This window comes from Staurois parvus, unplaced genomic scaffold (assembly GCF_062004578.1).
Source record: "Staurois parvus isolate SC_StPar_1 unplaced genomic scaffold, SC_StPar_1.0 ptg000013l, whole genome shotgun sequence".
NCBI lineage: Eukaryota > Metazoa > Chordata > Amphibia > Anura > Ranidae > Staurois > Staurois parvus.
In genome coordinates, this window is record NW_028317809.1 from 17,213,089 (window position 1) to 17,227,142 (window position 14,054).

The 14,054-nt window shown below is 42.2% G+C and overlaps 1 protein-coding gene across 2 annotated transcripts in view; it reads left to right on the forward strand.

Moving 5' to 3' along the window:
- Window positions 1–14,054, forward strand: part of ANXA3 (annexin A3) — an 80,592-nt gene that overhangs the window by 48,354 nt on the left and 18,184 nt on the right. For both annotated transcript variants that reach the window (XM_089676226.1, XM_089676235.1), the window contains exon 7: window positions 7,529–7,608. In XM_089676226.1, the coding sequence (XP_089532352.1) occupies window positions 7,529–7,608 (80 nt within the window). The remainder of the gene's footprint in view (window positions 1–7,528; window positions 7,609–14,054) is intronic.

Sequence of the window (14,054 nt, forward strand, 5' to 3'; positions counted from 1 at the left end):
CGGAACTCATACTTACCTGCGTAAACCCTGTCTCTAGATAGAAATTTTTACCCCCTTCGGGATATCCGAGACACGGCGCTTGTGTAAGACGTTCCTTTAATTCCTTCATGGCGTCCTCCTGTTTCTTACCCCACGACCATCCGACATCTTTCTTCAGTAGGTGAAGCAACGGCTTGCTTATCTCGGCGTAATTATCAATAAACTTACGCGAGTAGTTTACCATACCTAGGAATGATCTCAATTCTTTAAGGTTAGTAGGGACTTTACAGTTCAGAACCGCCTCAACCTTCTTCTTTTGTGGGTTCAAACCTTCAGCAGTAACTTCATGGCCTAGGAAGTTTACCTTCGTGCGACACCACTGGGCTTTTTGTAAGGACAGTTTAACTCCTGCTGCTTTTAATTGGCCCAGGACATGCCGAAGTTCTGTAATGTGTTTGGCCATATCAGTACTTTTGATCAGGATATCGTCCACATATGCCAACGTCCCCCTTTCGAAGGCGTCTGGCATGGCCTTGTGCATGAACACAGCAAATTCATGTCCGGAATTTATGAATCCGAAAGGCATTCGTACCCAACAATATTGTCGATTCCCAAAACTGAAGGCCAGTTTGTATTGGTCTTCCTCACTCACCTTTATGGTCCAATACCCCTGTGCACAATCCAAGGCTGTAAAAACCTGGGATCCTTGGAGCTGGGCTAGACACTGGTCTATGTATGGGACAGGCCATCCTGACATGTACACACGTTTGTTCAGCTGACGGAGGTCAGCGCACAAACGCCATTGTCCATTGGGTTTTAAAATACCCAGGATCGGGTGGTTGTAGGAGCTGTGGATGGGCCTAATTATACCCCTTTCATGTAACTTCCTGATAATCTCAGCTAGAGATTCATAGGAAGCTAATGGTAACCTATACTGTCTTACGAATACTGGTGGGGCATCTGGATCTGTTTGGATCCTAGCGATGTGTAGGTCAGTAGTCCCACAATCGTAAGAATCCTTGGCAAAGATCTCTTGGAATTCAAGGAGAAGCTCTCGGAGCAATTGTCGGTCGAGATCATTGGAACACGCGTCGGCGAGGGCCACCATCTCTTCCACTAACTCCTTGAATCTAGGAAAGCTTTCCGGCTGACCTATCTCATATGCTTCTTCAAGTTTTGTGGTGAGGTCATTGGGTATGTGATGTGTGTGTGTGTTCTCCTGCCATCCAGGTTCTTTGGGGTACTCTTGTTCTTTGATTGGGTGATCAAAGACAATTGATGTCTCTTCGATTCGACAGGTGCCATCTTTAGAATCGAATGGATAAATGGACTCTATGGTGAAAATACCCTCTGGTAATGAATGGAATGTTTGTTCAATTAATTGTTCCTCCGACAAATATTCATCGGGGATGAGTCCAATCACCTGGTTAGTGACCCCAAAGGTATAATATTCAGTCTCTACCGCTAGACCAATAAGGGTCTCTTTGGGTAAGATGATGTCCTGATTGGACAGATTATGTATGTAAATGTACATCGGGGATTGATGTGTGTTGACTAGGGGCGTGTGTGTGTAATGTTCAGTCCTTCCCCCTGCATTTTATGGGAGAGGCATACTAATGCATCTGACCCCTTCAGTCTATGTCCCTTTTTAACTTGGATGGGGAGTATGAAATTATTTATGCCCTTAGGAATTGTAATCTTTTGGGCTACCTGGACTTCAACAGCATAAGGCATCTGTTGCTGGGATTTTAAAGCTAAGTCCAGATTTTGGTATTTTTCGGGGTCCCCCTTTAGTCGACTCCATAAACAGTCATTAATTAGGTCGACTTGCATTGCAAATCGATGTAACACATCGTTGCCAAAATAAATTTTAGTTTGGGGATTATCCAAGACTAGGAACACATGGGTGGCTGTTTTGCTTCCTACAGTGACGTTTAAGAGACACCTAGCCATTGAATTGTGATCATCAGAGTCATCAAGGGAGTCTGAAATCCAATGACGCTGAGGTGTGGAGAAACGGATCATTTCCATTTCGGTCAGGTGTTTTATCAGCCCATGGCTTACAAAGCTGTGTTCCTGTCTCAAATCTAGTTTGGCATATTTTGACCTATTAAGACCATTTATCCGGATGGGGATAAACAAGTCGCTGTTAACCCTTTCAATACCTGTCAAGAATTGGGTATGATCTCCCCCTTTTCTTGGTTTATCCTCCTGATGAAAAGATATCGTAAGGATGTCATCTTGGAGGGAAATATCTTTTATTTTATCTTGGGGAATTCTAAAAATGTGTTCATCTCTTCTGATAGGGTTATAGTCATCAGGTTTGATAACCGTTACATCAGGAAGTTGGCTATTCCTGAAATGGATTTCTAATGATCCAGGCCTTTCTTCCACCAGGTGGCAGTGTTGTCGGGAATGGGGAGTTTTAAGTTTCCCATACTTAATCGGGGTATTTACCTGTGACCACAGTACTTGGTTCACACAGTCAACTATTGTGTTCAGCCTTTTTAGAAAGTCCATCCCAATTATCATGTGGTGCTGGGATATGCTAGCAATGATGATGGGGTGTCTCAGTTCCTTATTACCCAGTTTCAGTTTAAGCCAGGCAGTACCCATGACTTGTAACGGGTCTCCACCTACACCAATTAATGAGCTGTCAAAGCTTTTAAGTCTCGGCTTGGTGGGCATGACATTAGCCACTTTATCAAAATGTCCCTGTGACATGATGGTTGCTTGGGATCCAGTGTCTATTAGGCCGACAATAGAAAGATCACTGGCATCCTGCACCTGTACTGTGGCATAATATCTCCCATCAGATTCAGTCAGCTCACACATGAAATTGGTGTGGTTGAAGATCTGTGGGCCCTTCAATGACATATGACTAGCTCTTGTGTCACCGCATGTGGTGGACACATCACCCTTATCCTCCCTGGTGGGATTCTTGGACTGTCTCAAGACAGAAGCACAACTAGAAGTTGGTGCTCCGTCTGGCTTGTCAATCCCGACGACTTCCGATGCCGCGACTATATTAGGGGCAATAGATGGACACTGAAAAGCAGGAGAATCGTTAATAACCAACAAATGGTCCCCCTTTGCCTGAGAACTAGATTCTCTATTAGTAGGCGTGTCAGGGACGGTACACACATCTCCTATCATTCGACTCAGTGTTCTCCCCTGTTGGTTTAAGGCTTGGTTGCATGTTAATTCTGTGACCCTTGGTTGGTCACAGGAGCTGCTCCTAAAAAAGGATTGGATGGAAATTGAGTGACAAGCCTGTCCATTTGTTCAGCCATTTTGCTGACCTGTGCCTCTATTTGTCCAATACGCTCAGAGGAATCATTCTGTTGATTCTCCCTTTTCCTATACTTACGCTTATATTTTGGCCGGGACTGGTAATGAGACTCAGAGTCAGAACTACTGCTCTGGTCCCGACGCCATTGTTCTCTCTGAGGTTTTGGGGTCTCCCTGTTATTAAAGGGAGCCTGGGGTACTGTTTCCCCCCTTTGAGCTTGAGGGTGTTCTTGGCGTGGAGGAAATCTTTGGAAGTCGGAGTTCTTATTAAAATTGGGATTCTTATTGTAATTATGGTTCCTGTTGAAATTGGGGTTCCCATAAAAATTCCCATGTTGGTTTTGGCGAGGATAATAGAACCTCCGAGGATACCATTGACTCCTTTGATTCTCATCACTGTACTGGCCCTTACCATACTTTTTATTCTTCTCACTTCCACTACCGTAGTTCCCTAGCTTTTGTCTATCCTTTCTCACCCACTGGTTTTGGGGTGCAAAGTTATGGACCTCCTTCACTTGCTGGGTTTGAGGTACAAATCTAGGGGAACCATTGGTTTTACCCCCACGGACTACTTCCGCATATGATTTCTTCTCTGCCTGCAAATTTGGATTTGGAGGGGAAACGGTAGTGGTTGCTACTATCTTGGGGCTATTTTTGGGTTCTCTTTTTATCCCGCCCTCACTGGACTGTTGGATTGAGAATAAATAGTCACTCTCCCTCACCCACCAATCAAGAGAGCATCCCTTTCTGTAATCCTTTGCAAGTCCCAATTTTATGTAAGCAGGTAATGCTTCATAGAATAGGGTTTTGAATTCTGGCTGGTTAGGATTCCTTTTCAGCCAGGAAATAGGCATTTCTGAGGACAGCCAGAAATTCTGCAGGGCTTTGGTGAGGACCACACTTTAAATTGTAGGCCGCAGCCTTGGCAGAGGTTACAGTTTTATAAGGCCCAAATTCCATGTGGCACTTATGTTTAACCTCTCTCCAGGACTGATTGGAATAGGCCCTCAAGGTCTCAAAGAATTGCCGGTATTTCTCTTCAAACACCCATGGCAGCAATTCTATTTTGGTGTGGTCATCTCTAATGCCCAGAATCTCTAACGTCTGTTCATATGTTTTCATGTGTTCGGTGATCTCAAGGGACCCTTTCTTAGAAAACATAGGAATAGTGTCCTTCAGGAACTTAATGACCTTTGGGGTGTCCTATCTCCTGAATGACCCCTGGGATTTCCCTTCCTGTCTATATGAAACCTCATACTTTTCTTCTGAGCGCTCTGGAGTGTATCTTAAAAGCTTAGGAGGTGACCTAAATTCTGACCCTGCCTCACTATCCGATACTTCGCTGTGATGCGGGTATCTCCGCTCATCAGCCTCCGGCTTGACTGGGTTGGTCCGGTTTTGGACCCCAGAATTTATTTGGGCCGTCAACCTCATAATCTGCTCCTCCAGAGTTTTCTGCTCAGATTTTATCAATGTAAGTTCTGACTGGTCATGCTTATCCCCTGGGTGAACTTTAATTTTGACAGGAGATAACCTTTCTGATCTGAAGTACTCCACCTCATCTTTTAAGTCCTGATACTTCTCTTGAAGTTTGTTTTAATTCCTGAAAGTTTCTTTCATACAGGTCCTGAGCACTTCGAAAGTCTCTGACCAATCTATCATAATATTTCTGGCATTCGTCTAAACGAATACCGGCATGACCAAGCTTCCCTTTCAAAGACTCAATGTCCTGATTTTTGCTTTCTAACAAGAGGCGGGCCTCTGACAACTCTTCCCTTAAAGTCATGGTTCGCTGGGCAGCTCCAGCGGTCATAAACCATAACATGGGCCAAGCTTCCAGGAGAAGTCTGTCACGGCTTCTATCACTTTCTACTCTAGCAAATGCCATTAAAAACTCAACAACCTGGCCCTTTTGGTTGAACAGGTCCTCAAAGGTGCTCATAGCCTGCCTTTTCTCTTCATCCACGAATTCATTATTGCTATCCCCCAAACTTAATCTCTTGCGGAGGTAATCTATTACTTCACATTCAACATACTTCTGCCAAGCACCGGCAGCTTTCCGAGCTGGCTTCAGAGCTTCCTGCTCAATGCCTTGAGCCGCCATATTTTCCTCGTTATGCTTGGAAGAGGTGGATCTGTGATTACTGGATGCCATTTTGATACAAAATATATGTTTGATAAAGTGTACAAATATCCAATCACCAGTGCGTTTTGTATTATGGTACGATTTCTATGGATCTCAGCAGTGCCTCCAAATTTATCCTGTGGTGGTTTATGTAAGGATATATATTATTTATAAAGGGCGTGTCCCTTTCCCTTAGATGAAATATTACAGTGCCTCCAGCCGTTAAAATACGGCAAATATTTAGTGAACCAATAATTTGGACACCTTGATAATTTGATCACCACTTATTATTATACCTTGAATTCTTTTAGCCAATATGATTTCGTACCATACACACAAAATTTGCCTTATAATAGATAAATATAAAAATGTATTTATGTACAAAAATTATATATATATATTAACACAAAACGCAAAAGACTGGTGATAAATGAATATTGGTACACACAATCAAAAACATATCCTACCAATGTAAGACACAATAATAAGGTTTCTAACTAATTACATCAATATCACAATTTTTAAATGATCTGATTATTTATTAAATTTATTAATAATTAATAATTTCGAGTATCTCAAAGGTTATATTCTCACAAGCCGTGGCCATAGGATTGCAAGAAGCTAGCCCTTGATATTTTATACTCTTGATTATTAATATTCAATAAATTATGAAATATGGGAAAAAAATTATAATATGGCAACAAACAATTTTTAACAGTAAAACAGGATCTCTCTACATATATCTAACTACCCAATATTGTTGTGATACACTAAGGTAATTTTATGATTCCACACAACAGAGAAAATAGGTAATACAAAATCAAATAAACAATCTCACCGCACCCGGCATTCAGACTAGGCAACTCTCCCGTGGATTTAGCTGGCAGTGGAACTCCTTTAGAAATGATATTATAGGGCAAGTGATAGCTATTCAGTATGGGAGAATGTAGGAAGTTATAAGGATAGAGGTTTAGAAATTTAGTTAAAGTTTTAGGAAGTTTGAAAGTATGGAAGAGTAGTTATTCAGAATCAGGTTTTTCTTCAGTCAGGTTTTCTTTTGCTGAGGTCTTTTCTTTTGATGAGTTTTTTCTTGATGAGGTTTTTTTTTTTTTAAAGGTGCATGGGCTTTTTATATCCACTAATCCATTGTTCTAAGATACCTTCCCACCAGGCTTCCTGATTGGCTAGTTGAGAAATGTGTGTACATAAGCTATTTCTCACCTGCCCGCCAGGTGGCGGTCATGTATCATAGAACAATTTGAGTATTTGAGATGACTCATACCTCGGGTGGAATCTTAAGGTAATTTCAGGGATCAAATATACGTCTTTTTCCAGATATAAGTGATCATACCTATAATATTCTAAATAGGGACCATGGAATATAGGTGTATATTCAGTTATTCCTTCTTAAAATACCATCCTGTTTGTTTCCTGATAAGACATGTAACTAATGCTAGTTTATAATACATCTTACTTTCCATCATCTCAATACTCAAGTTAGTGATATATAGTTCCCATTGCTGAATATTTAGTGGTGTGTAAAACCTATCCTTTATAACATCTCATTTATAATATGTTTTTGTAGTATATCTTTGTAATTATATACAGTCAATTTTTAGACTTAAATGTCCTGAATTTCACTTCTTTGTTTTAGAACCAACATTTTCTATGTGTAGGGAAAAACTCTGTTTGCCTGGCTCTTGTATTGGAATCACGGTAAACAACTGTTAATGCTTTCACCCTTGGTGGACAATAGTATATTGTGATAGTTTCAGAGGTCTGTTGGTTTATCACACTCTCTACAAGGTTTGGGTAAGCTCTCAGACAATCAGTTTGGTTCCTCTATTGTCATGTCCAGACCTTGTATATGTTTACCTGCTTATTGAAGTCTGAATAATGGTGTTTGACCACCTGTAGAACTTCAAAATAGTATTGTCTCTAGGAGGAAAAAAAAAATCCCTTCACCCACCGTCTACATCTCTCCAGCCAGATGGTCATTCGACTTTCCAACCAAGACAAATTAACCCTTAACATCTGGCTATGCTGACTTGATGTTATATAGGATTATGTCTTGATAAAATTATGTTTTTGAGACATAATTTCAAAAGCCCACAACATTCTTTTGTCTTACAGTATATGGCAAAAGCCTTGGAGATGACATCAGTTCGGAGACCTCGGGTGACTTTAGGAAAGCCTTGCTCTTTTTGGCTAATGTAAGACTTTTACTAATATTTTAATTCATTTATATCAGTACCTGTTTAAGTTCAAACATAGTTAACTATATTTTTAACATTATAAGACTACACGTGCCATAGAGGATATTACAAACATTTCACAGGAACTTCATGTGCATCTTGGAATTCACATAATGTTATAACAGCTGTACGTTTTCATGTTCACAGAATCGGTAGCTTGCAAAACTATGAGCATTTTAAAAAAAAGTCCAATAGCAGTGCAACATTTTAACTTAGATGTTAATACTGCAAGCCTTTAACCACTAGCCTATAGGGCACTTATACCCCCCTTCCTGGTCAGGCCAATTTCCAGCTTTCAGCGCTGTCACACTTTGAATGACAATTGCACGATCATGCAACACTGTACCCATATGAAATTTTTATAATTTTTTTGTGACAGAGCTTTATTTTGGTGGTATTTAATCACCTCTGGGTTATTTATTTTTTCTTAACCACTTGAGCTCCAGAGGATTTACCCCCCTTAATGACCAGGCCTTTTTTTGCTGTTTGGCGCTGCACTAATTCAAATGATAATTGCGCGGTCATGCAATGCTGTACCCAAACGAAATTTACGTCCTTTTTTTCACACAAATAGAGCTTTCTTTTGGTGGTATTTAATCACCTGTGTGCTTTTTATTTTCGGCGCTATAAACAAAAAAAACACAAATCTTGAAAAAAAAACAATATTTTCTATTTTCAGCTATAAAAAATATATCGTAAACTCAGTTAGTCATAAATTTAAGCCAAAATGTATTCTGCTACATGTTTTTGGTAAAAAAAAAATCCCAATAAGTGTATATTGATTGCTTTCTGTGAAAGTTATAGCGTCTACAAACTATGGTATAGATAATTTGAAATTTACACAGCTTTTACTTTCTGACCGCCCATCACATCTCTTGAGGTGCTAAAATACCAGGATAGAACAAACACCCCCAAATGACCCCTTTTCGGAAAGCAGACACCCTAAGCTATCTGCTGAGAGACATATTGGGGTTTATTTACTAAAGCTGGAGAGTCCAAAATCAGACTCCCTTCTGCATAGAAACCAATCAGCTTCTAACCTCAGCTTGTTCAATGAAGCTTTGGCAATGAAACCTGGAAGCTGATTGGTTTCTATGCAGAAGTGAGTCTGATTTTGGACTCTCCAGCTTTAGTAAATAAACCCCATAGTGTCCATGGAAGATTTATTTTTTTTCCACAAGTTTCTGGAAAATGACAAAAACGTGTTTTGTGTTTTTTTTTTTTTTTTTGTTTTTTTTTTTTGTTTTTTTTTACACAAAATTGTCATTTAAATGATTTATTTCTTGCACAAGCCATGGGTATATGTGGAATTATACCCCAAAATACATTCTGCTACTTCTACCGAGTATGAGGATACCACACGTGTGACACTTTTTGGGAGCCTAGCCACATACAGGAGCCTGAAATCCAATGAGCACTTTGAAAGCCTGAAGGTGCGTAACTTCTTCATTTCACTTCCCCACTACCTATCACAGTTTCGGAGGCCCTGTAATGCCAGGATAGCACCAAACCCCCCCCCCCCCAAATGACCCCTTTTTGGAAAGTAGACACTCCAAGGAATTTAAAAAGAGGCATGGTAAGTATTTTGCAGATCTCATTTTTTCTCACAAGGTTTTTAAATATAAAAAAGAAAAGAAAAAATATATTTTTATTTTCTTTCTTCATTTTCCAAAAACTTGTGGTAAAAAAATAAATTCTTCTATTGATTCAACATGCCTCTCAGCAAATAGTTTGGGGTGTCTACTTTCCAAAAAGGGGTCATTTTGAGGGGTGGGGGCATTTTATGCCCAGCATTAGACATTTATGCCACACATCACTCACTCTTCTAACCACCTGAAGACCAAGCCTTTTCTGACACTTTTTGTTCACATTAAAAAAAATCTGTATTTATGCTAGGAAATTAAAGTGAACCCCCAAACATTATATATTTTTTTAGAGCAGACACCCTAGTAAATAAAATGGTGGGTGGTGCAATTTTTTATCTCACATATTACTCACACAGCGATTTTTCAAACGCAATTTTTTTTGACAAATATACACTTTTTTTAATTTTAATGCACAAAAACACAATATATTGGCCAATTATTTGGTATGATATAAAAGATGATGCTATGCTGAGTAAATAGATACCAAACATGACATGCTTTAAAATTACACCTGCCCTGTGCAATGGCGACAAATTGCATACATTTTTAATATCTATAGGCAACGCTTTAAAATCCTTTACAAGCTACCATTTTAGATTTACAGAGGAGGTCTAGAGCTATAATTACTGCCCTTGATCTGACGTTTGTGGCGATACCTCACATGCATGGTGCAATCGCTGTTTCCATACTGGTAAAGGGTCAACGCTCACGACCGCAGGTGTGCGCGGATGGGCGAGGGTCCTTTTTTTTTTTTTTTTTTTTTTTTTTTTCCTGATTTTATTATTTTTACACTGTCCCCTTTTAATTTATTATTTTTTTTTTAATCACTTTTAATGCTATGAGGGGGAGGGGGGCATTTTCTCCCGCTGCTTGTAAAGGCAATTCTGCAGCTAATTAACCACTAGGAATGCTTTTACATGAAAGCCCATTGCCGGCTGAAAAAAATGATACCAGGATGATGCCTGCAGCTGCATATATAACCATGTATAACCATTCAAAGTCCAGTGATGTACCAGTACGTCACTGGTCCTTGTTGGGTGTATATGCTATGTTCTTTTTTTTTTTTTCTTTATGCAGCCTGTGGGCTGAATGGAAAAAAAAGAGAGGAAATCTCTGCCAGAAAAAGTGTGTGGTATGCCCACCATTAGAAACCTCCCTCAATCCACCCACTTCTAATGGTGGACACATATGAAATGTGCCAACAAATATAAAATATGCCGAAGCATGGGGCCCATCCACCCACTGGCCACCCCAGGCCCCCATGCTTTGGCATATATTCTTTTTTTTTTTAACTGCGGATGAAAAATCTCATCCGACAGCACTGCACACACCTACTTATGTCTATTCTGAAATCAAGACCCTGTTGCTGTCAGAATAAACAGGTCAGTGCTGCAGTTTGACGTTCCTGCAAAGAAGTTAACAATAAAACATAAACTCAATAAAACAACTTTATAAGGAAAAGTGTGTGGTGGTATGCCCGCCATTAAAAACCTCCCTCAATCCACCCACTTCTAATGGTGGGCACATATGAAATGTGCCAACAAATATAAAATCTATATGCCGAAGCATAGGGGCCATCCACCCACTGGCCACCCCAGGCCCCCATGCTTTGGCATATGTTCTGTTTTTTATAACTGCGGATGAAAAATCTCATCCAACAGCGCTGCCCACGCTGACTTATGTCTATTCTGAGAGCAAGTTCCTGTTGCTGTCAGAATAACATCTTTCGAGACCCTGTGTAAATGTGCCCTGATCTGTGCCGTGCTGTACCCTATACTAATAGTTCACTAGTGTATGGTAGAGGCGGAAGCAGGGCTTGACGCAGAGGCCAGGTTGGCCAGGACAGGAGGGACAACAATAGCGGCTGTCATGCCTAATTCCACGTTTGCTGCAGACACGACATCTTTTTTGGGGTCTTCTTTGGGTTGGGGTACCAGGAATGGTATCGGGAAAATGTCTCTCATGCAGACGGCTAACTGCATCTGGGAGAGGGATTTGGGGCGCAGCACCTTCTGGATACAAAAGGGCCCTGATGTTCTCTTCGGGAAACGAAGTACGGCTGCATCATCTGGTCATTGAAGTCCACCCCTCCCATGTTAAGGTTATAATCGTGGACACAGAGGGGCTTCTCAACAACACCAGCTGCCGTGGTAATTTGGACGGTCGTATCTGCGTGAATGGAAGACAGGAGGTAAACATCCCGTTTGTCCTTCCACTTCACTGCAAGCAATTCTTCAGTTCTCAAGCAGGCTTTTTCCCCCTTTTTAAGATGGGTATTTACAAGCCGTTGGGGGAAGCCTCGGCGATTAGATCGCACAGTGCCACATGCGCAAATTCCCAAATTGAACAAATGTCTAAATAGTGGCACGCTTGAATAAAAATTGTCCACGTATAAGTGGTACCCCATATGGAAATAGGATGACGCCAAGTCCCAAACTATCTTGCCACTGCTCCCCATGTAGTCTGGGCATCCGGGGGGGCTCCAAGTGACTATCTTTTCCCTCGTAAATCCGAAACCTACATGTATAGCCTGTTGCCCTCTCACAGGTCTTATACATCTTGATCCCATATCTGGCACGCTTGCTGGGGAGATATTGTTTGATTACAAGGCGGCCAGAATATTGAATGAGGGACTCAACGATGCAGATGTTTTTCTGGGGAGTATACACATCTGCAAATTTTTGGTTAAAGTGATTTACGAGGGGCCGAATTTTGTGGAGCCGGTCAAATTCAGGGTCACCCTGAGGACGACTGAGTGAGTTGTCGTAGAAGTGCATAAAACGCCTTATCGTCTCATATCTATGCCTGGCCATGGCAGCAGAGAACACGGACATGTGAACAAGAGGGTCGGTGGACCAATACAACCGCAATTGATTTTTATCATTAATGCCCATGTTGAGGGTTAGGCCCAAAAAAACTTTAAATTCGGAAACCGTAATGGATTTCCATGCGAATGGTCTGGCAAGGTTTGAATTTGGGTTGGCGGCGATATATTGTCGTGCATATAAATTGCTTTGATCCACAATCAATGCATAAAGATCTTCTGTGAAAAACAGCTCAAAAAAATTAAGGGGAGTATTTAAATTTGCTGTTTCCACCTGAATTCCGGGTTGGGCAGTGAATGGGGGAAGTACGGGTGCTGCAGAATTTGTGGGCTGCCAATCGGGATTTGCAAGCACATCCGGAAGGTCACTAGGGGCTCTACGGGCCTGTCTGTGAATTCTTGGTGGCCGCGGGACACTACTTGTGCTCGCCACCGCACCAGCTTGTACTGCACTTATGGGACTTGCCACGTCACCAAGTGATACTGCAGTGCTGGTATGCATACGACCGGGACGTACTAGGCGGCTGGTGCTCGCCAGTTCACCAAAAGATACTGCGGCACTAGTACTGGCACTCTGCTGCATATGAGAGTCATCATGCATTTGTACCACCTCAGCAACCTGTGAATGGGATCGGGTACGCCTGACCTTAGCAGGGACCACTTCCCTGTCGTCTGAGCTACCTGTCAGGGTGCCGCTGCTGTCTATAGGTTCGTATTCTGAGCCTGATTCTGCCAGTGAGTCTTCGGGGCTAAACGCAGGTGCTGGCAGGTGTTGGGGCTGATCCCGCTAACACTGCGTTTTTGGGGATACTATAGTAATGTGAATGCTGGTATAGCGCTGATCTGATCAAAGATATTGATCCAATCAGACACTATGCTAGCAATGAAGGTTTAGTGTGCAAGTAAGCGTGTTCTTGGCAATCAAGGGGTCAAATGTGATTATTTGTGTACTAGCGGGCAAACTGGCGCTATCTGGGAGGGGCGCTAAAACTATCGGAAGTCACCAGTGACACTAATACAGTGATCAGTAAAAATCTGTTCACTGTAATCAATGACACTGGTGACAGGGCAGTGCAGGGGTTAACTGGGGGGGGGGCGCGATCAAGGGGTTAAATGGGATTACTGATGTACTGGCGGGCAAACTGGCGCTATCTGGGAGGGGCGCTAACACTATTGGAAGTCGCCAGCGACACTGATACAGTGATCAGTAAAAATTGGTTCACTGATCAGTGACACTGGTGACAGGGCAGTGAAGGGGTCAACTCGGGGGGGGGGGGGGGGGGCGATCAAGGGGTTAGACGGGACTACTGGTGTATTAGTGGGCAATCTGGCGCTATCTGGGAGGGGCGCTAACACTATCGGAAGTCGCCAGCGACACTGATACAGTGATCAGTAAAAATTGGTTCACTGATCAGTGACACTGGTGACAGGGCAGTGAAGGGGTCAACTCGGGGGGGGGGGGGGGGGGTGATCAAGGGGTTAGACGGGACTACTGGTGTATTAGTGGGCAATCTGGCGCTATCTGGGAGGGGCGCTAACACTATCGGAAGTCGCCAGCGACACTGATACAGTGATCAGTAAAAATTGCTTCACCGATCAGTGACACTGGTGACAGGGCAGTGAAGGGGTTAACTGGGGGGGGGGGGATTAAGGGGTTAAATGGCTTTATTGGTGTACTGGCGGGCAAACTGGCGCTATCTGGGAGGGGCTCTAGCACTATTGGAAGTCGCCAGCGACACTGATACAGTGATCAATAAAAATCGCTTCACTGATCAGTGACACTGGTGACAGGGCAGTGAAGGGGTTAACTGGGGGGGCGATCAGGGGGTTAAATGTGTCCTAGGTGTGTTCGAACTGTCAGTGTAGTGTTTTACTCACGTTTTAAATGTCTCTTCTTCTCTGTCTGGAACGGAATGTGTCCAGGCAGAGAAGAA